Source organism: Protopterus annectens, chromosome 2.part0 (assembly GCF_019279795.1).
Source record: "Protopterus annectens isolate FY-2018-M chromosome 2.part0, PAN1.0, whole genome shotgun sequence".
NCBI classification, from domain to species: domain Eukaryota; kingdom Metazoa; phylum Chordata; order Ceratodontiformes; family Protopteridae; genus Protopterus; species Protopterus annectens.
The window spans coordinates 433,266,351-433,284,249 of record NC_056728.1 but is presented as its reverse complement, the minus strand read 5'-3'; the positions used below and the strand labels follow the sequence as shown (position 1 = coordinate 433,284,249).

General features: G+C 44.4%; 1 protein-coding gene across 2 annotated transcripts in view; it reads right to left on the bottom strand.

Annotated features, from left to right (window-relative positions):
• The window catches only part of VPS13A (vacuolar protein sorting 13 homolog A), a 4,910,496-nt gene that overhangs the window by 3,631,607 nt on the left and 1,260,990 nt on the right, over positions 1-17,899 (bottom strand). For both annotated transcript variants that reach the window (XM_044060868.1, XM_044060869.1), the window contains exon 16: positions 319-413. In XM_044060868.1, the coding sequence (XP_043916803.1) occupies positions 319-413 (95 nt within the window). The remainder of the gene's footprint in view (positions 1-318; positions 414-17,899) is intronic.

The following is a 17,899-nucleotide window of genomic DNA, read 5'->3' as shown; positions in this document are numbered from 1 at the left end:
TGCAGGGCTTTTTTGAACTGGGGAATTACTGGTTAAAACAAATGCTTAAACATGCAAAAAAAGTGGTCACGTTAACATTAAATATTTTTCCACTAATGGGAAACGGGAACATGTCAGCTTACTCAGATGCTTCTAAATTACTTTGTCCCAAAAGCTTGATCATTTTCATGATTCTTCAGTGTCACTCTCCACTGTCTGCCACATTTTTTCCCTTATGATGACAACTGTTCATGTTACTCAACATGTCCTCTTCAGGACCAATAAAGAGCATGCAACTACTTATTCAATGAGGTACATATTACTACAGACACAACTTACAGACTTTGGTAAAGTGAGGTCAGCTGCAGTTTCACTGTATCCAATTGCTGCATAGAGTTTTGTCTTTTCTTCAGGGGTCATAAGTTCCCCAAGACCTAGGCAACAGAAAACAAAATTTTTAACTAATAAAAGAGTCCTCTAGCTCAGAGTTATAAAAACAAAGACTTCTGACACTAAGGATTGCCGGGCTTATTAAATATGCACACTGTCTTGTCTAATGATTAAGCTACACATCCTTACCAACAGTCTAACGCTTCCCATCCTAATCTACCACTCCAATACACAAAAGTAGCTTTGTGTTTATTTAATGCATGACTGTGTTCTCTATACCATTTTCCACTCCCTGAACACACTCAAGAAGGTTGTTCACTGTACTGAAAGCCATACACTATCAGACGCAAAACCATTTTCATATTTGTCCTGAGCTAAACATCCTTCTTCCACAAACTGTATATTCTTGTTCTTTAAGATCTTTCTGAGATTCAAGTTTTATGGTCTGTATTGATTTTCTTAAATGTACTTAGTTACTATCACACCCACCCCTTCCTTCCCTGAATGGTCTTGTGAATTAATCCTATCTACATCTCTCTTTACAGTGCTTCCTACTGCAGTCAATGAAGCATTTTTGTCTGCACAATTTAAAATCCTCCTATCAAATAAAAACCTCATAAGAAGTGGATTCCAGATAAATGTGCTGCATAAAGAGCTATCATCTTAATGTTTTCTGCCAACATTCTCATTCCACTACATTTATCTAGCCTTCTTTAACCTTACTGCCACTTTTACTCTCCACCTTTTTATCTTCAGGTTATCTGACTGGACCACATCAAGTCCATTGGCACCACAGATGCCACTAGTACTTCAACTGTGCATTCTTCCAAATGTATACGGTTTCATGTTTCAAAGTGACATCATTTGCACTTATCTGCAGTGAATTTAAGTTGCTACATAAATATGACCAATCTGCAAACCTTTTCAAATCCTACTTCAGCCTATCATCACTTGTATCTTGGTAAAGCTTTGGGTTATCTGTACAGAGATATACTCTTCATTACAGATGCTCTATAACAACACTTACAAGGGAAATCAAACTCAAGGAAATGCAAGTAACTTACTTACAGAATGTTAGATTTATCTGGTAGCCGGCTGGCCACTAGAAACAACTGGAGTAGTTGCCTTGGTGGCTTTTAGACAACACTCCTCATAAGATTGAGCTACTCCACTGTCCCATAAACCCTTGCTCTTATGAGAAGAGCTCTAGATCAAGAAACAGTGAATAGCCAGCTTTGTATCCTGAATAAAAACAGTAATTCAACACCATTTAGAAACACTGAGAAACACCGAGTAGTACAATCTGGCTTTCAGGGTTCTTGCAGATCCCTTCAGAAGTGACAGTTTCGGGGGGAGGGTAGTAGGCGGGTTATTCCACAGTCCAGTTAAATCTAATATTCTCGTAAATACATAACTTGCATATTTATTCTGTTTATTTTCAGATGATGGAAAGAGCTGGACAGCATCCCAAGCTGACCCTGGGTGGCACAAGATAGTAAGTAAGCCTTTTAAAATGGCTGCTCCAAAGACAGCAGGTGCCCTAGAAAAGGTATTCAAACTATAATGTTTAGCAAACCTATGCAAGGCTGTTCATGAAGCAGCTGCTGTTAATCTCTTCCAAGGGTAAACTTTGCAGAAAGGCAGTGAATATGGCTTGAAATGTGAGGGAGCATTTTTGGTCTAGTAGTTACGGGTTTACCAGCGGCAGAGTCATCTTAGACATGGTTTGTTCTTTCTTGGCAGAACACGTGGAGATAAACGGCTGTTCATCTTTCCTGGATTCCTTTGTGTGATGAAGGTAAAACCAAAGTTGTCAATGTATATCTAAATATTGCTGGAATAATTTGGAAAAAAATAGCAGCAAATGAATGCTCTCCTGGAAATGTCTAGTTTATTATGCGAAATAAAAGTATGAGACCTTGACCATGAGGCAAGCCGCACAGATATTGTCAATCAAAATTCTCAAGGAAAAGGCTTGAGAAATCACCACTGATCTCACTGAATAACCTTTGACACACCCCAGCAAGGGCAAGCCTTTTGATAAACAGACAACGGAGATGCAATCTCGCAACCATCTGGCCAGAGTAGGTTTAGTAACTGCTATGCCTTTCCTCACATCTGAAAAAGATATAAACAGCAGGTCAGATTTTCTGAAGGATTTTGCCCTGTCCAGATAAAAACGTAATTGCCTCTGAACATCCAGAAGATGCTGAGTGTAGTCTCCCTTATTCTGGAAATTGGGGGAGAAAACCAGGAGATGGATTGATTGATATCTTCCGTGGCCACTTTAGGTAAAAAGGATGGATTGGTCCATAAAGAAACTCTATTATTATGGAAGATCAAATAAGGGGGTTCAGCAGAGAGGGCTTGGAGCTCAGAAACTCTTTTCGCTGATGTAATAGCAACCAAAAAGGCAGTCTTCCAGGACAGAAACTTCACATCCACTTTAGCTGTTGGTCCAAATGGAGGAAGAACCAAGGCTTGTAGTATCAAAGTAAGATCCCAAGGAGGGGTTGGATCTTTGATTGGAGGCCAGAGTAAAAAGGTGCCCCTGAGAAAAACCTTATATAATTTGGGAAACACTAGGGTAGCAGAGTTTTCCCCAATGTGGACATGCAAAATGGCTGCCAACTGAACCTTCACTGTGGAATAGCTGGCTTTGTTCTGAAAGAGAAAGGCCGGGAAGTCTAAAATCACAGGAACAGGAACCCTAAAAGGATCAACTTCTGCTGACCCCAAATAGAGAACCTTTTCCATTTGCTCTTATGTATCTTCCTAGTAGAAGCTTTGTCAGCTGAAATCATGACTTGCTGGACTGGGGCTGAAACCCTGGAATGTCTAGCCATTACTGTAAGTGGAGAAACTATGCAGTCAATTTTAAACCTTGAAGGTATGGATGAGTCTGTCCTGAGGGGTGGGACAACAGGTCTGGAAGAGGTTCCAGACTCCATGGTGAACAAAGCTGATGAGACCAAAGAAAGGTGAACCAAGCCCGGCAAAGCCAGAAAGGAGCAATGAGAATTACTTTGCTCTTCAACAGATTAGCTTTCTGAAGGAATTTGGGAATCAGGGGTAAAGGCAGAAATGCATAGAGTTGACCGGGAGGCCAAGCAAGGACAAGAGCATCTCTCAGGGGCTGTCTCTGTGGAGGGATCAGGGCAAAGAACTTGCTGCATTTGTTTTTGAGGGAAGAAGCAAAACGGTCACAGCAAGGTTGATCCCACTTGTGGAAGATCATGTCTGCCACTGACTGGTTCAGAGCCCACTCGTGAGGCATCAGTACTGCTCTGCTGAGCCTGTCTGCTAGAATGCTGGACTCCCCCGGAATATGCATTGCGACTAGAAAGCGGTCGGTAGAGACTGCCCATTGGCACACTCTCATTGCTTCTCGACAGAGTGAGTAAGATCTGGTTCCCCCTTGCTTGTTGATGTACCACACAATGGACATATTGTCTGTTTGAACTGTAATGGTTCTGAGAGCAAGAAAGCTGTGTAGTGCTAGAAGAACCACTCATCTCCAGGACATTGATATGCAATCTGGTTGCATGAGACAACGTTCCTTGGACAGTCTGTCCCAGAAAATGCCTCCCCAACCCAAATGAGAGGGTTACGTGGTCAGATTGGCATTTGGCGTGGGAAGAATAAAGGAACAACCCTGGTAGACTTCCTGGGAATGGGGCCACTAGAGTAGAGTCTTTGCAAACCCTTGACAGTTTTATAGGGTGAGTCAGAGGATGCTAATGTAATGACCAAGGAAATGATAACGTCCACTGTAGGATTCGCATGTGTACACTTACTGTAGTAATAATGTTACAGTGGCAGTCACAGAACCAAACGTTCTTAGAATTAGTTTCGCTGGAGGAGATGAGATTTCTAGGATCTGGGAAACATGAAACCTTAGAATGGACACCCTGTCTAGAGGTAGAAAGGCCATAGCTCTGGTTGTGTCCAAATGAAGTCCAATAAAGTCTATTACCCGGACAGACCTGAGCTGCGATTTTTTGAGTGTTTATAGTTATACCCATAGTGGGAGCTAATTGTAACAGGTAATCCCTGGCTTGAATGAGTGGATGCCTGGTTGAAGCAGTTAGGAGCCAGTCGCCGAGATAAGGAAACACATGGTATATCCCTGCAGTCTGACATGAGCTGTAACTACTGCCATGCATTTGCTGAACAATCTGGGGGCTGTGGTGAGACCAAGAGGAAGCACTCGGAACAGGTAATGGCTGGCTCCTACACTGAAATGAAGATGCCTTCTGCAGTGCCTCTCCATTTTGATATGGTAGTACGCATCCTTCAGGTCTATTGACTACATCCAGTTGTCCATCTTCAGAAGAGGTAGGATGGATTGGATTGTGACCATCCTGAATTTTGAGTTTTTTACAGATTTGTTCAGGAATGTCAGATCCAGAATTGGCTTTAGGTCCCCTGTTTTCTTTGGTACGGAGCTGGCAGTACCCCCATGTGAATCTGTACCTTGAGACACGGTCTCATCAGTGCATCCACCTCACTCTCAGACAAGCTCTGGGTAGACCTAATGGAGGAGGATGTAGAAGGTGGTCTGGACAATGGCTTGGGTGACACCTCCTTGGAAGGAAGGCTCCGAGCCAAAACACCTGGCTCCAAGGAGACAGTTGGAGCACAGGGAACAGGAACCACAATCACCAGATCACATGACTTTGGATCCGAAGGTTTCTGCTCCTTTCTAAGTGGCTCTGAGGAGGAGTGCTCTGGGGAATGCTTTCTGGGTTCCCTGGCCTCTTTGGGCTTTCTAACGGGGGGTTGAGCCCCTAAAGTGGTGGGTGTTGACAGAGTGGAAAGGTGTAAACCCTTCAATACAAACTTGTTGCAGAGGTCTGCAAGAGCACAGAGATTAAAACCACCCCACACCTTGCAAGACTGTCTAGGTGAGCAGGGAATAGACAATAAACTCACTCCCTGTGGGCATCAGACAAGGGAATCCTATGCCCACAGGAAGTGCATTTTTTAAACCCCAAGGGTTTATCGGGCTTTTCAGCCATGATAAATCAGTTGAGACAGGGAAAAAGAAGAGACTGAAAAGAGGAATAGAGAGAAAAGAGAGACTGAAAACACGAAAGAAAAAGTACAGTTTTGTACCTACCATAAATGTAGATGTTCGAGGATCCACATTGCTGCAGTCCTTACTATTGGGTAGTCCGCTGTCCAGTCGGCCCGAATACCAGAGTATATGGCTGACGTCGGTCAGGGCGCATTAGACTGACGTCAGTACGTCAGGGTACTAATGCGCATGACCGACGTCATATCCTCAGTCTTTTCTTGCCCCAGATGTCAGAAGACCCTAAAAAGACAAGGCCCAAAATACCTGCACCAAAAATATGTACAATATATACAGAAATATATACAAAAATATCAACATATAACCTCACCTACACAACCACCCCTAAACGCAGAGGGGAAGGAGGGAGGGTAAATTGGACTGCAGCAATGTGGATCCTCGAACATCTACATTTATGGTAGGTACAAAACTGTACTATGTTCTTCGTTCCACATTGCTGCAGTCCTTACTATTGGGTAGAATCCCAAAGCAGAGGTAAGGGAGGCTGGCAAATCATAAAGAAGCAGGAGCTGACAACATGCCTTGCAAAATAGCTGTGGCAAAACCAGCCCTAGACTTAGAGTAGAGAGGAAGGTGATAATGCTTAGAGAAAGTATGCACTGAACTCCATGTAGCTGCCTCCAAAATATCCTTAGTTGTCACCCCTTAGAAATGCTGTTGAAGTGGCAGTAGCCCTAGTGGAATGAGGCCTAATCCCAGCTGGAATCTCCTTGCCATGATGGGAATAACAAAATGAAATGCAAAACCCAATCCACTTAGAAATAGTTTGCTTAGACACAGGCTTGCCCTGAGAACTCAAAGCAAAAGAAACAAACAACTGCTGAGACTGCCTGAAGTCCTTAGTCCTGCTTAAATAATAACGCAACTGCCTATGTACATCTAAAGTGTGCAAAATCTTTTCCCCTTTATTTTGGGGATCTGCATAGAAAGTGGGCAAATGAATAGTTTGGTTTAAAGCCACACTAGAAACCACCTTAGGCATAAAGGAAGGATTAGTGCGTAATGATACCCTATCCTTATGGAAAATCAGAAAGGGCTCTACTGCCATAAGGGCCTGCAACTCAGAAACCCTTCTTGCAGAAGTAATAGCCAACAAAAAAGCAGTCTTCCATGACAAATATTTCAAATCAGCAGTACCATGAGGCTCAAAGGTTGTAGAGTAAGTTTTTCCAACACAAAATTGAGATCCCAAGCAGGAGTAGGAGCTCTACGTGGGGGTCTTATATTCTTTGCCCCTCTGAGAAACTGCTTGAACAAAGGATGCGAAAACAATGGTGGGTCACAATCATAGTGAGCTGAAATTGCTGCAGCATGAATCTTAATGGAAGAGAAGGACAAACCTTTGTCCAATAACTCAGTAAGATATTGAAGAGCCACACTCAAATTAGGCTCAGAAATATCCAAATTCCTTGCTGCACTCCAAAATTAAATCTCTTCCATTTTTCTGCGTACACTTTCCTTGTACTAGGTCTTCTAGCTTCCATAATCACATTTAAAACTTGTTGAGGAAGTTGAGACCGGCTGTCTCTCAAAACAGAATATGCCATGCTGTTAGATGAAGAGAGCGAAGCTTGACATTGAGCAGGTGGCCTTCTCTCTGAGACAACAGGTGCGGAATCAAGGGTAAAGGCCATGGAGGCTTCTTTACGAGACTCCTCAGTAATGGGTACCAGTGCTGCCGAGGCCAATCTGGAGCTATTAAAATCATCCTTGGCTTGTCTTGTCTGACCTTTAGAAGCACCTTTGGAAGAAGAGGAAGAGGTGGAAACGCATACACATGAAGATTTTCCCAAATGAAAGAGAGAGAATCCACTTTCCAAGCTGTGTGATGTAACCTCTTTGTGCAAAACTTTGGCAGCTGGTGGTTTAGTGGAGAAGCGAACAGATCTATGTCTGGAGTTCCCCAGGACACTGTCAACCTTTGAAATACATGAAGATCCAGTTTCCACTCGTGGGGATCCATGATTTGTCTGCTTAACACATCTGCTAAGGAGTTCTGTGCTCCCGGCAGAAACCTTGCCTGAAGAGTTAGTTGCAAGCTGAGCGTAGTCTCCCATAAAATCATTGCTTGCCTGCACAATGGGTAAGAATGTGTTCCCCCTTGTTTGTTGATGTACCACATGACAGTTGTGTTGTCTGTTAGAATCAACACCTGCCCTGGAAGAAGTAACTCCTTGAAAGCCATTAATGCAAACTGGACTGCTAACATCTCCTTCATGTTGATATGTAGATGCTGTAGTCTGGCAGGCCACTTGTCTTGTATCCACTTTCCATTTAGATGAGCTCCCCAAGCAATGTCCGAGGCATCTGTCGTTAAAATCTGACTCGCCTCTGGCCGGGTCACAGAGAGTCCCTTGTTTAGGTGACATTCCTGAGCCCACCACAAAATTCTTTTTGAAGGCAAGGTATTATTTGAATGACAGTGTCCAAATCCTGGCAGTGCTGTGTCCATACATTTTGAGATACCATTGTAGCTTCCTCATATGCAGTTTGGCATTGGGAAGCACCAGAATACAAGATGCCATGAACCCTAATGCTTGAAGGACTGTCCTTGCAGTCAGCACGGACTGATGAGATAGTTGATGGAAGTAATGTGATAGACTCTTTTGTTTGTCCGGGGTTAAAAGGCCATCTGGGCTGCTGTATTCAGTCTCACACCCAGAAAGCACATGTCTTGAGAGGGTACTAGACTGGACTTTATTTCGTTCACAGAATACCCTAGGCATCTTAGCACTGCTATAACATATTCCAGATGCTGTAGAAGGTCTTCCTTTTCTTGAGCCAGAATCAAGCAGTCGTCCAAGTAAGGATAGATTTGAATTCCTTGTAGCCTGAAGTAAGCTATCACTGGAGCCAGAACCTTTGTGAATACTCTGGGCAGTAGATAAGCCAAAGGGCAATGCAGAGAACTGATAATGAGAATTTCCAGCTCGAAACCGCAGATACTTCCTGCAACTTAGCCTTATAGGCACATGAAGATAAGCCTCCTTGAGATCTAAAGTTACCATCCAGTGATCTTTGCCCAGCAGAGGTAAAAGCTGTTGTAACGTCAACATCTTGAACTTTGGAATGTCCAGATAAGTGTTGAGGAGAGATAAATCCAAAATTGGTCTCCACGTGTTCCCCTTCTTTGGTACTAGGAACAGGCGAGAATAAAATCCTAGGCCCCTTTCTGATACAGGGACTGGCTGAATGGCCCCATCTGGAGTAACTGAGAAATTTGCTTGTGAGCCTCTTTTCTTTGTGGAGGAGGAACGTCTGGCATGCCTTTGAAAGGGGTAATGTATGGAAATAAAACCTGTAACCGTGGTGAATGATATCCAACACCCATCTGTCTTGAGTAATTAAATCCCAATTTTCTTTGAAAAGAGACAGTCTTCCTCCCAAAGGAGCTGCCAGACGAGAATCTTCTGGCAGCTGAAAAGGCAGGTCATTGGGTCTGTTTACGAAAGGACTGACCCCTGCCCTCACCAGAAGTCTGAGCAGGTGTGCTCCTGTTCTAGGCCTAAAAGAACTTTGAGCTCTGCCCCTACCACGTCTAGACCTACCCCTAGACTGGGAGTCATAAGCAGGATATGTCCACCCCTTAGCAGGCCAATTTCTACTAAACTCGGTGGCTGCACCTGCAAAAATCTTTAACAGTTTGCATAGACTTAGCTTTGTCCTCCATTTTCTTTAAAACTGCTTCCACAGGCGAACCAAACAACACATCAGACTGTAAAGGAGCATCCAAAATCCTTATCTTAACATGCTCAGCTAAATTCTGATCCCTCAACCAGGCATGCCTGCGAAGAACAGAACTAGTAGCAGCCACCCTCGAGAGGCCTGTACAGCATCAAAACCACATTGCAAAGAATGCTTACCTACTTGTTCAGACACATGAACTAAATCCAGCAACTCTTTACACTCAATACCTTCCGCTAAAGCATCCACCTTAGATTTCAATTGTGAAAGGAGATAATTTTGATATTTTAGCATGTGAAACTGACAATTCAACGCCTCATGGCTAGAGTGGAAGAAGTATACACTTTCTTTCCCCACCTATCCAAAGCCCTTGCCTCTTTATCAGTGGGAACAGGATTTTTAACCACAGAGGCCTTAACACCTTTAGGCCCCTGAGAAACAGTTTCTGGATCCGCCCTAGGACTCTTAAACAAATACTTATGAGCTTCGGGCACCCTATAGTACCTATCAGGTTTAACAGGAGCAGGAGGCAAAGAGTCAGGGTTCAGGGAAGCCTCTGCAAAACATCTTCCACCACATTCAACACAGGAGGTATAGCTAAGGGCCTATGTTGGGGTAAAAATAAGAATTCCCTAAGCCTTTTCCTGGAATCAGAGTAATCTTGGCCTTCCCATTTAAAGTGTTCTCTCATGGAATGCAGAGTCTCTGAAAATGAGAAATCCTCAGGAGGAGAAGCTGTAGGAGTGGAATCATCCACATCAGAATCAGAATAAGGTGGAAACTCCTGCAAATCTTCCGCAGAAGACTCTGAAGCCTCTGAATACTGTTCCAAACACTCAAACTCAGGTTCCACCCTAGGCCTCTTATCAGGAGGGGGCATAGAACCTCTAATCATAGTAATCAAATCTTCTGCCATTTTAAGCATATGTTTCTTAGGCACAGAACCTGAAGTGCTAGGAGAAGCCCCCACTGAAGCTAAACTTGGCCTACCTCTCAAAGAAGTTTTGGCAACAGAAGGAGAGGCTCTAACTACCTTGGGAAGAGAGGGAAGAACAGTTACCTGAGAAGCCCCCTCAGCCTGGCCTACCTCCTGAGAAGGCACATCCTGTAACAGTAAAGTCTCTGCCTGAGACTCCAAAGAAACTCCTGGCAATACCTCTGGCTCCACTGAGCCTTCTAAAGAACCGCCGTCCCGGACTCCCGGTTCATCAACCCTAGGCTTCGCTGTTTTGTCCTTGCGCTTCTTGGTCGCAGCGGGCCGGAGCATCCGGCGGCATTTTATAATTGCAACGCTTCCAAACACTAACCTGGCACAGTCTAACCTCCTCTTAATAGTGCGTTTGTTAAACCTAGCACAAGAGCGGCATCCAACAACGTCGTGCTCAGGCCCTAAACAAGGTATACACAAGGTATGGTAATCCCTATGAGGTATCTGTTTCCCACAAGAAATACAGTTATTCACTTTTTCTGACATCCGGTTAAATACTGAGGCAAGAAAAAACCAAAATGTTCCCCAACGGGGTACTTAGCCAACTCTGATTCGGTCTGAAACTCCGGTTTCGGAAATATTTCAGAACGCCAACCTGCACTCGCAAAACTGCTTCTGCATCGGACCATGCGGCAAAAAAGACTGAGGATATGACGTCGGTCATGCGCATTAGTACCCTGACGTACTGACGCCAGTCTAATGCGCCCTGACCGACGTCAGCCATATACTCTGGTATTCGGGCCGACTGGACAGCGGACTACCCAATAGTAAGGACTGCAGCAATGTGGAACGAAGAACATCCTGTGAAAACTTTAAGTACTTTAAACTACAAAAAAGGCTTTTTTTCTCTTTTTTCTTAACAAATACATATAGAAGGAGTTGGAAGTGGGAGGAGATGAAGGAAGAGCAATGAAAGGAAAGGTAGAGGCTGACTTACAGAACTTTAACAATGATGACAATGGAGCAACGCAATTCCGATGCTTCTTCGGTGAGAGGCAAACAAGATCTGCAGTATTCTGGGAAAGCCAGCATTATGGGACAGAGAGGAGGAGCTTGTGCATCAAAACTTGAGCTTGGAAAGAGGACGAGTCGGAACAGAAGTCAGGTCTGAAACCCACAAGTTGAGGAACAAATGAAAATGATAACATCAGATCATATATTTTTTATATCTTCTCTGATTAAAAGCAACATTACTGTAACAACTCTTAGAAAGTACAGTTGTGTACACTTACCATAACTGTAGATGTTAGAGTGCCTTCACTGTTGCAGTCATCACATTTGGGTAGATTCTCAAAGCTGAGGAAATGGGTGGAGGCAATCAAGGAAACTAGGGGCTGGCTAGGATGCCCTGCAAGATTGCAGAGGCAAACCCTGCCCTGGATTTGGAGAAGAGAGGCAGGTGGTGATGCTTAGTAAAAGTGTGAACAGATGTCTAGGTGGCAGCCTCCAGGATTGTCCCTGGTGGGGACTCCAAGGAAAGCTGCAGAGGTGGAGGCTGCTCTGGTGGAGTGGATCCTGACCCCCTTGGGGGGAGGCTTGACATGCTGTGTGTAGCAGAAATGGATGCAGTGTGCTATCCATTTGGAAATGGTTTGCTTGGAGATGGCTTTGCCTTTTGCCCCATGAAGTAAAGCTAACCAACAACTGATCAGACTTTCTGAAGGGTTTAGTCCTGTCCAGATAGTATCTGAGCTGTCTCTGCACATCTAGAGAGTGAAGAATCCTTTCCCCCTTGTTTTGGGGGTTAGGAAAGAAGGTGGGCAAATTAATGCATTGGTTGAGAGCCACACTTGACACCACCTTGGGCATGAAGAATGGATTAGTTCTGAGAGATACCCTGTCAGCATGGAAGATGATCAAGGGTTCCACAGCCATGAGTGCTTGCAGATCAGAAACCCTTCTGGCTGAAGTGATGGCCAGGAGGAAGGCTGTCTTCCAGGAGAGAAGCTTTAACTCTGCAGAAGATGCTGGTTCGAAAGGAGGCAGGGTGAGTTTTTCCAAGACAAAGTTAACGTCCCAAGCTGGTGCTGGTGCCCTTCTGGGGGGCCTCAAGTTGCTAGCCCCTCTGAGGAACTACTTAATCAGAGGATGTGAGAAAAGAGGCTGCTAACTGGGAAAATCAGCAGAAATAGCAGAGGCATGAATTTATATAGAGGAAAAAGAGAGACCACTGTGTAGTAGGTCAGCTAAGTAATCCAGGATGAGAGGGATGGATGGCCGTGCTGTACTGGCACACTTAGCCAGGATCCAGGTGCAGAACCTTTTCCATTTATTTGCATAAGACTTTCAGGTGCTAGGGCGTCTTGCCTCTCGGATAACATCCAGAACCTGTTTACTGAGGATGGTAGATTGGTTAGGGGTTAGGGAATAAGCCAAGCTGCCAAACTGAGTGTCTGCAATTGTGGGTGCATGAATTCCCCTTCCCTCTGGGTTACGAGGTTTGGAAGATTCCATGGAGGCAGCGGGGACAAACTGTGCAGCAAGGGGTACCAGTGTTGTCAGGGCCAATCTGGAGCTATGAGGATGGTCCTTGGTTTTTCCTCCCTTACTCTGAGCAGTACCCTGGGGATGAGAAGTAGGGGAGGAAAGGCTTAGACCAAGAGGTTAAGAAGGACAGGGCATCCACTTTCCAAGCCATGGAGTGGATGCACCCTGGTGCAGAATTTGCTGAGCTGATGGTTGGTGTGGGAGGCAAAGAGGTCGACCTCTGGGGTTCCTCATTTCTGAGTTATTAGGGAGAAGGTAGTTGTTTAGCTGCCACTCGTGTGGGTCCAACAGTTTTCTGCTTAATTGGTCTGCCAGGGAGTTGAGAGAGCCTGGTAGGTATTGTGCTAACAGATGTATTTGCATGGATGAGGCTGTGAGACAAAGGGTCATGGCCAGCCTGCACGGCAGGTAGGAGCGAGTCCCTCCCTGCTTGTTGATGTATGACATCACAGTGGCGTTGTCTGTTTTGATCAGGAGAACCCCTGGGGAGAGAAGGGGTTTGAAAGCGATCAAGGCCTGCTGCACAGCCAGACATTTTGTGAAAACTCTGGGAGCAGAAGATAAGCCAAAGGGAAGCGCAGAGAACTGAAAGTGTTGAGATCCTGCTCTGAAGCGGAGATATATTCTGCAGGACTCCCTGATAGGTATGTGGAGGTAGGCCTCTTTTAGGTCCAGGGTGGCTAGCCAAGCATCCATGGACAGCATGGGTAGCAACTGCTGGAGGGTGAGCATTTTGAATTTTGGGATCACCAGGAAGGTGTTTAGGATAGACAGATCGAGGATGGGGTGCCAGGTGCCCTCTTTTCTGAGCATTAGAAAAAGTCTGGAGTAGAAACCCAGGTCGATCTTCTGTGCAGGAACGTGCTCTACTGCTCCCAAGGAGAGCAAGGAATGGATTTGCGCCTGAGCCTCTGCCCACTGATTTGGTGGTATATCTGGGAACCCTTTTGGGCTTGAAATGGTGTGGAAGGAGAATCTGTACCCCTGAGACACAAAGTTCAGAACCCATTGGCCCTTGGTAATCGTGGCCCAGCTGCCTGAGTGAAAGGAGAGTTTTCTTCCTAGGGGTATGTGAAGGTGAGCTGAGGCTAGGTATGGAGGAGGCGAGTCATTGTGAGCTCTTACCATAAGGGGGTGGCTTACAACTCCCTGGTTTTGAAGTGGAGGTAGTCCACTCCTAAGATCTCTGCAACCCTTGGTGCTGCTATCTGTGGGGTCTGTTTCCACGGGGCATAGGCTGACCCTGTTTACTTGGAGAAGGAAAGGACCAGTGTTTGGAGGGAAAATGCCTGCTGAATTTAAGGGGCTGGACATGTAAGAAATCTTTAACCGTCTGCATAGATTTTGCTTTTTCTTCCATCTTCTGCTTTAGTGCTAAATAAGTTATCTTTGTGCAAGGGTGCATCCAACAATTTTGATTTGACTGTCTGGCAGGGGTTTGTTCCTTAAGCCATGCATGTCTTCTAATGACAGATCCAGTGACTGCTGCCCTGCAAGAAGCTTCTAGGGCGTCAAAACCACAGTGCAAAGTGTGTTTAGTTACTTGACTTGCAGAACGCATTAAGTCTTGTAAATCGTTAGATTCTGCCCATGCAGGAAAGGAGGTATTTTTTTGTTTAAGGAGTTCCAAGGTATGTTGCTGATATTTAAGCATATGGAACTGACAATTTAGTGCCCTGATAGCAAGAGTAGCTGAGGTGTATACATTCTTACCCGCATCTGTCCAGTGCTCGGGAATCCCTGTCTGAGGGGGTGGGATTCTTAGCAGAGGTTGCTTAAATAAATCCCTTTTGGCCCTTGAGAAATGACAAAGGTCAGCTGTCGGATTTTTAAAAAGATATTTCTGTGAGTCAGGGACTCTGTAGTACCTGTCTGGTTTTCTGGGAGCAGGAGGGAGGGCATCTGGAGTCCAGCTTGATTCAAGGAAAACATCATCCACCCACATCTAGGCCTGGGAGGATGGCTAAGGGTCTGTGCTGTGGAAGATTCAGTAACTCTCTGAGTCTCCTTTTTGACTGAGGGTAGTCTTGACTCTCCCATTGGATATGCTCCCTTAAGGTATGCAGGGTTCCCCCAAAGGAAAAATCCTCTGGGGAAGAGGCTGAAGGAATGGATTCCTCTGCATCAGAATCCTCATATGTGGACAGGGGCTGCATGTCTTCATAGTCAGATGCATCGGAATCATCTGACTCTTGTTCAGACAAAACTACTGGAGACAGATCTCTTTTCCTTTTTGAGGGAGTGGTTTGGCTACCCCTAATCAGCATGATAAGGTCTTCTGCCATTTTAAGCATTTGAGACTGAGGCAAGGAAGCAGGCGTCTGAGAATGGGTAGTCAGTTTCTTGGGTGTGATTCGACCCCTGGGCCTATGGAACTCGGTTGTTTTCAAAAAGACGGTAGTCACGAAAAAAGGCATCAGTTTATGTCGAAATTCGGTGTCACAAAGGAATTCCTCGAAAGCCAGTGCATGCACAACGGCTCTGGACCCATCTAAGGTAGAGACGACCGCAGGATCCTTAGACGAAGAAGAGTTCTGCAGCATACCAGACTCCTAAAGGGTCTCGGTAGTGGCCTGCGAAAGAACTGAAGCTGGCATCAGGGGCTGCGAAAGCGCCTCACTGAGTTCCAGAGGAATGACCATCAGCTTAACGGAAGCGTTGTCGGAAGGTTTGGTCCAGTGTGGTCTTGTCTCTTATCTTTACGCTTTTTCAGAAGATCTGCTGTCGGATGGCTTACCAAAGTCATATTGGAATTCGAGGCCCTAAATATCTGGCGACATTAAGGGCCCGACGACAGATAGTTCGGGCATTAAAGCACAGAAGTGACAACGAGGGACGTCGTGGTCTGGTCCTAGACAAGTGACACAGTAAGAGTAGAAGTCTCGGTGTGGTATTTGGTTTCCACAGGTGAGACAATTAACTTTTTCTGATATTGGTTAGTGCAAGAAAAAAGGATCCCCAATGGGGTACTTAACTTTCGAAGACTTCAATTCGGAAACGAAAACTCAGGTAGTGGCCGACCGGCACTCATGTGAACTGCTTCTGCTTCGGGCTCCACGGCAAAAAAGACTGGTGTAATGGCACATGCTGCCTTCCTTTATACCACTGATGACCTGATGTTAGTCCTCAAGCGACAGCAACCAACGCAGAAATACTAAGTCTCTGGTATTCAGGCCAGCAGAGGGCTACCCTGGCAGGGATAACCCAAATGTGATGACCGCAACAGTGAAACACGAAGAACATCAACAACTGCCCAATTAAAAGAAGGAACACTACTCTTACCTAAACAAAACAATTTTCTCTACTGAATATTACACTAAGCTACTTAGCGTAATCATGCATGATCAACTATACAGAACTGTATCAAGAAAACCCACAAAAACTGTACTAACTTTATAGAAACCAAGGATTCCTCACACCTAATTCCAGAATCTCACTTGCCCAGGCTTACCGCTTTCCTAACCTTCTATACTGCTTACAAGTCCTAACTAACCTAGAGTCCTCTCATCTTTCTAAACTAGAAGCCACATATAACAAAGCAGCCAGATTTTGCAGCCAATATCCCACCTAAATCTCATCATTGTCTTGCACTACAGACTCTCAAGCTGGTTAGAATTTTCTAACCAATTCATTTATTCTCAACTTCTAATAACCTATACCATCGTAAATAAGCCCTCCTTATGCCCTAGTACAGCCCCTCTTGTCTCCCTCTATAACCCACCATGCCCTCTCAGAAGGACAGACAAATGAATGCTTCTTACACATTCATAACTCAAACAGGTCTCTAGAGCAAAATCTACAATGGTATTTCCCTGCCCTCTCATGGAATAAGCTTCCCATGGCCTGTAGAAATAGTGGATCCCTACTGAGTTGTCGACAGCTTAGGTTGTCGAATTCATATTCATCGACACCCAAGCGTCGAATGCTTAAAACAAAGAATGGCCACATCATCAAATTCTTTACTCAGGAAAGAATTTCAGTGGCTGTTCTCTGGGATTTGCCCTTACCTCAATGTAGAACAGTCTAGAAAATGGTATATTTAAGTAAGGGGAAGTGTGGGGGTGCAGCCCCGCACATCGGTGGGTGTTATGTTTGGATGTCTTTGTTTATTTTGTTTGCAGACAGCCAAGTGAATTCTTCCCCTAGGAAAGAATTTGATGATCTGGCTATTTGCTGTTTTTAGATTTCAACGCTTAGGTATCGATTATTTTGGATTCGACAACCTAAGCTTTCGATGATACAGATGCAAACTATCACCCATACTAAAGAATTCAAATCATCTCTTCGACATTACCAACACAACACCCGGAGATCTCTTTGTAACCACCTCACAAAACTTCCTTTCCCCCTTTGATCCTTCCCTTTCCTCTCTACCTCCTTTTTATATCTTTCCCCTTCCCTCACCTTCCTATCTAATACCACCATCCCCTTCAAACATCTAAAGCACTCTTACCTTCTGTATATATATTTACTTTCTATTATTTTCTCCACCTTACATCTCAAACTCTGCCCCACTTATCTAACACTTATTCTTCCTTTCCCTCCTTAACCTCTCTTTCTTTTTCTCCCTTTCTTCTTATATATGACCAACTAACACCTTGGTCTCTTTTACCTGTTCACCTAATCACATTTTCCTCTTCACCTTCATCACCTTTGCTTACCTTTACTCACTCATTACCTGAAGTCCCTTTTTCAGTAATTTTCTCTTCTTGGATTTTAAGGATGAAACATACCCTTAACAAGGACTCCCTACCCTAATTAGATCTTCTGTACTTGAAATATCTTGCCTGCTCAATTTGTCCTTGGAAGCTCTTTCTTGTAAAATTGATAATGCTACCAATTTATTTTTTTACATCTGTTTTGCAAATGCTTGACCCGCACAGCTTGTTGCTCTGAAACTAATTTTTTGTATAATTATGCACAATTTGGTACAATGTAATAGTGGAGCTTTTCTTCCTGGGCTTTCGCTGAAAAACGGTACATGTTCAGATGGACAAACACGGTCAAACAGAAATAAAACAAGGGGTGAAGGGAGGGCGACTGCAGAACTGATCAAACATCTAGTGTTACATTAAGTTTACTTACACAACTGCATAATGTTCAGCATACTCATCACCACTACAGTAGCATTAGCTATATGAGTAAATTACAATAAAACAGCCAACACAAACCACCAAACAGATTAACTTCACTGCAACTTGAAATAAAAAGTCAAAAATAGAAGTCCACATGCAAGTGAAGTGAATGGCTGTAAAATATATCACTCTCAGTCT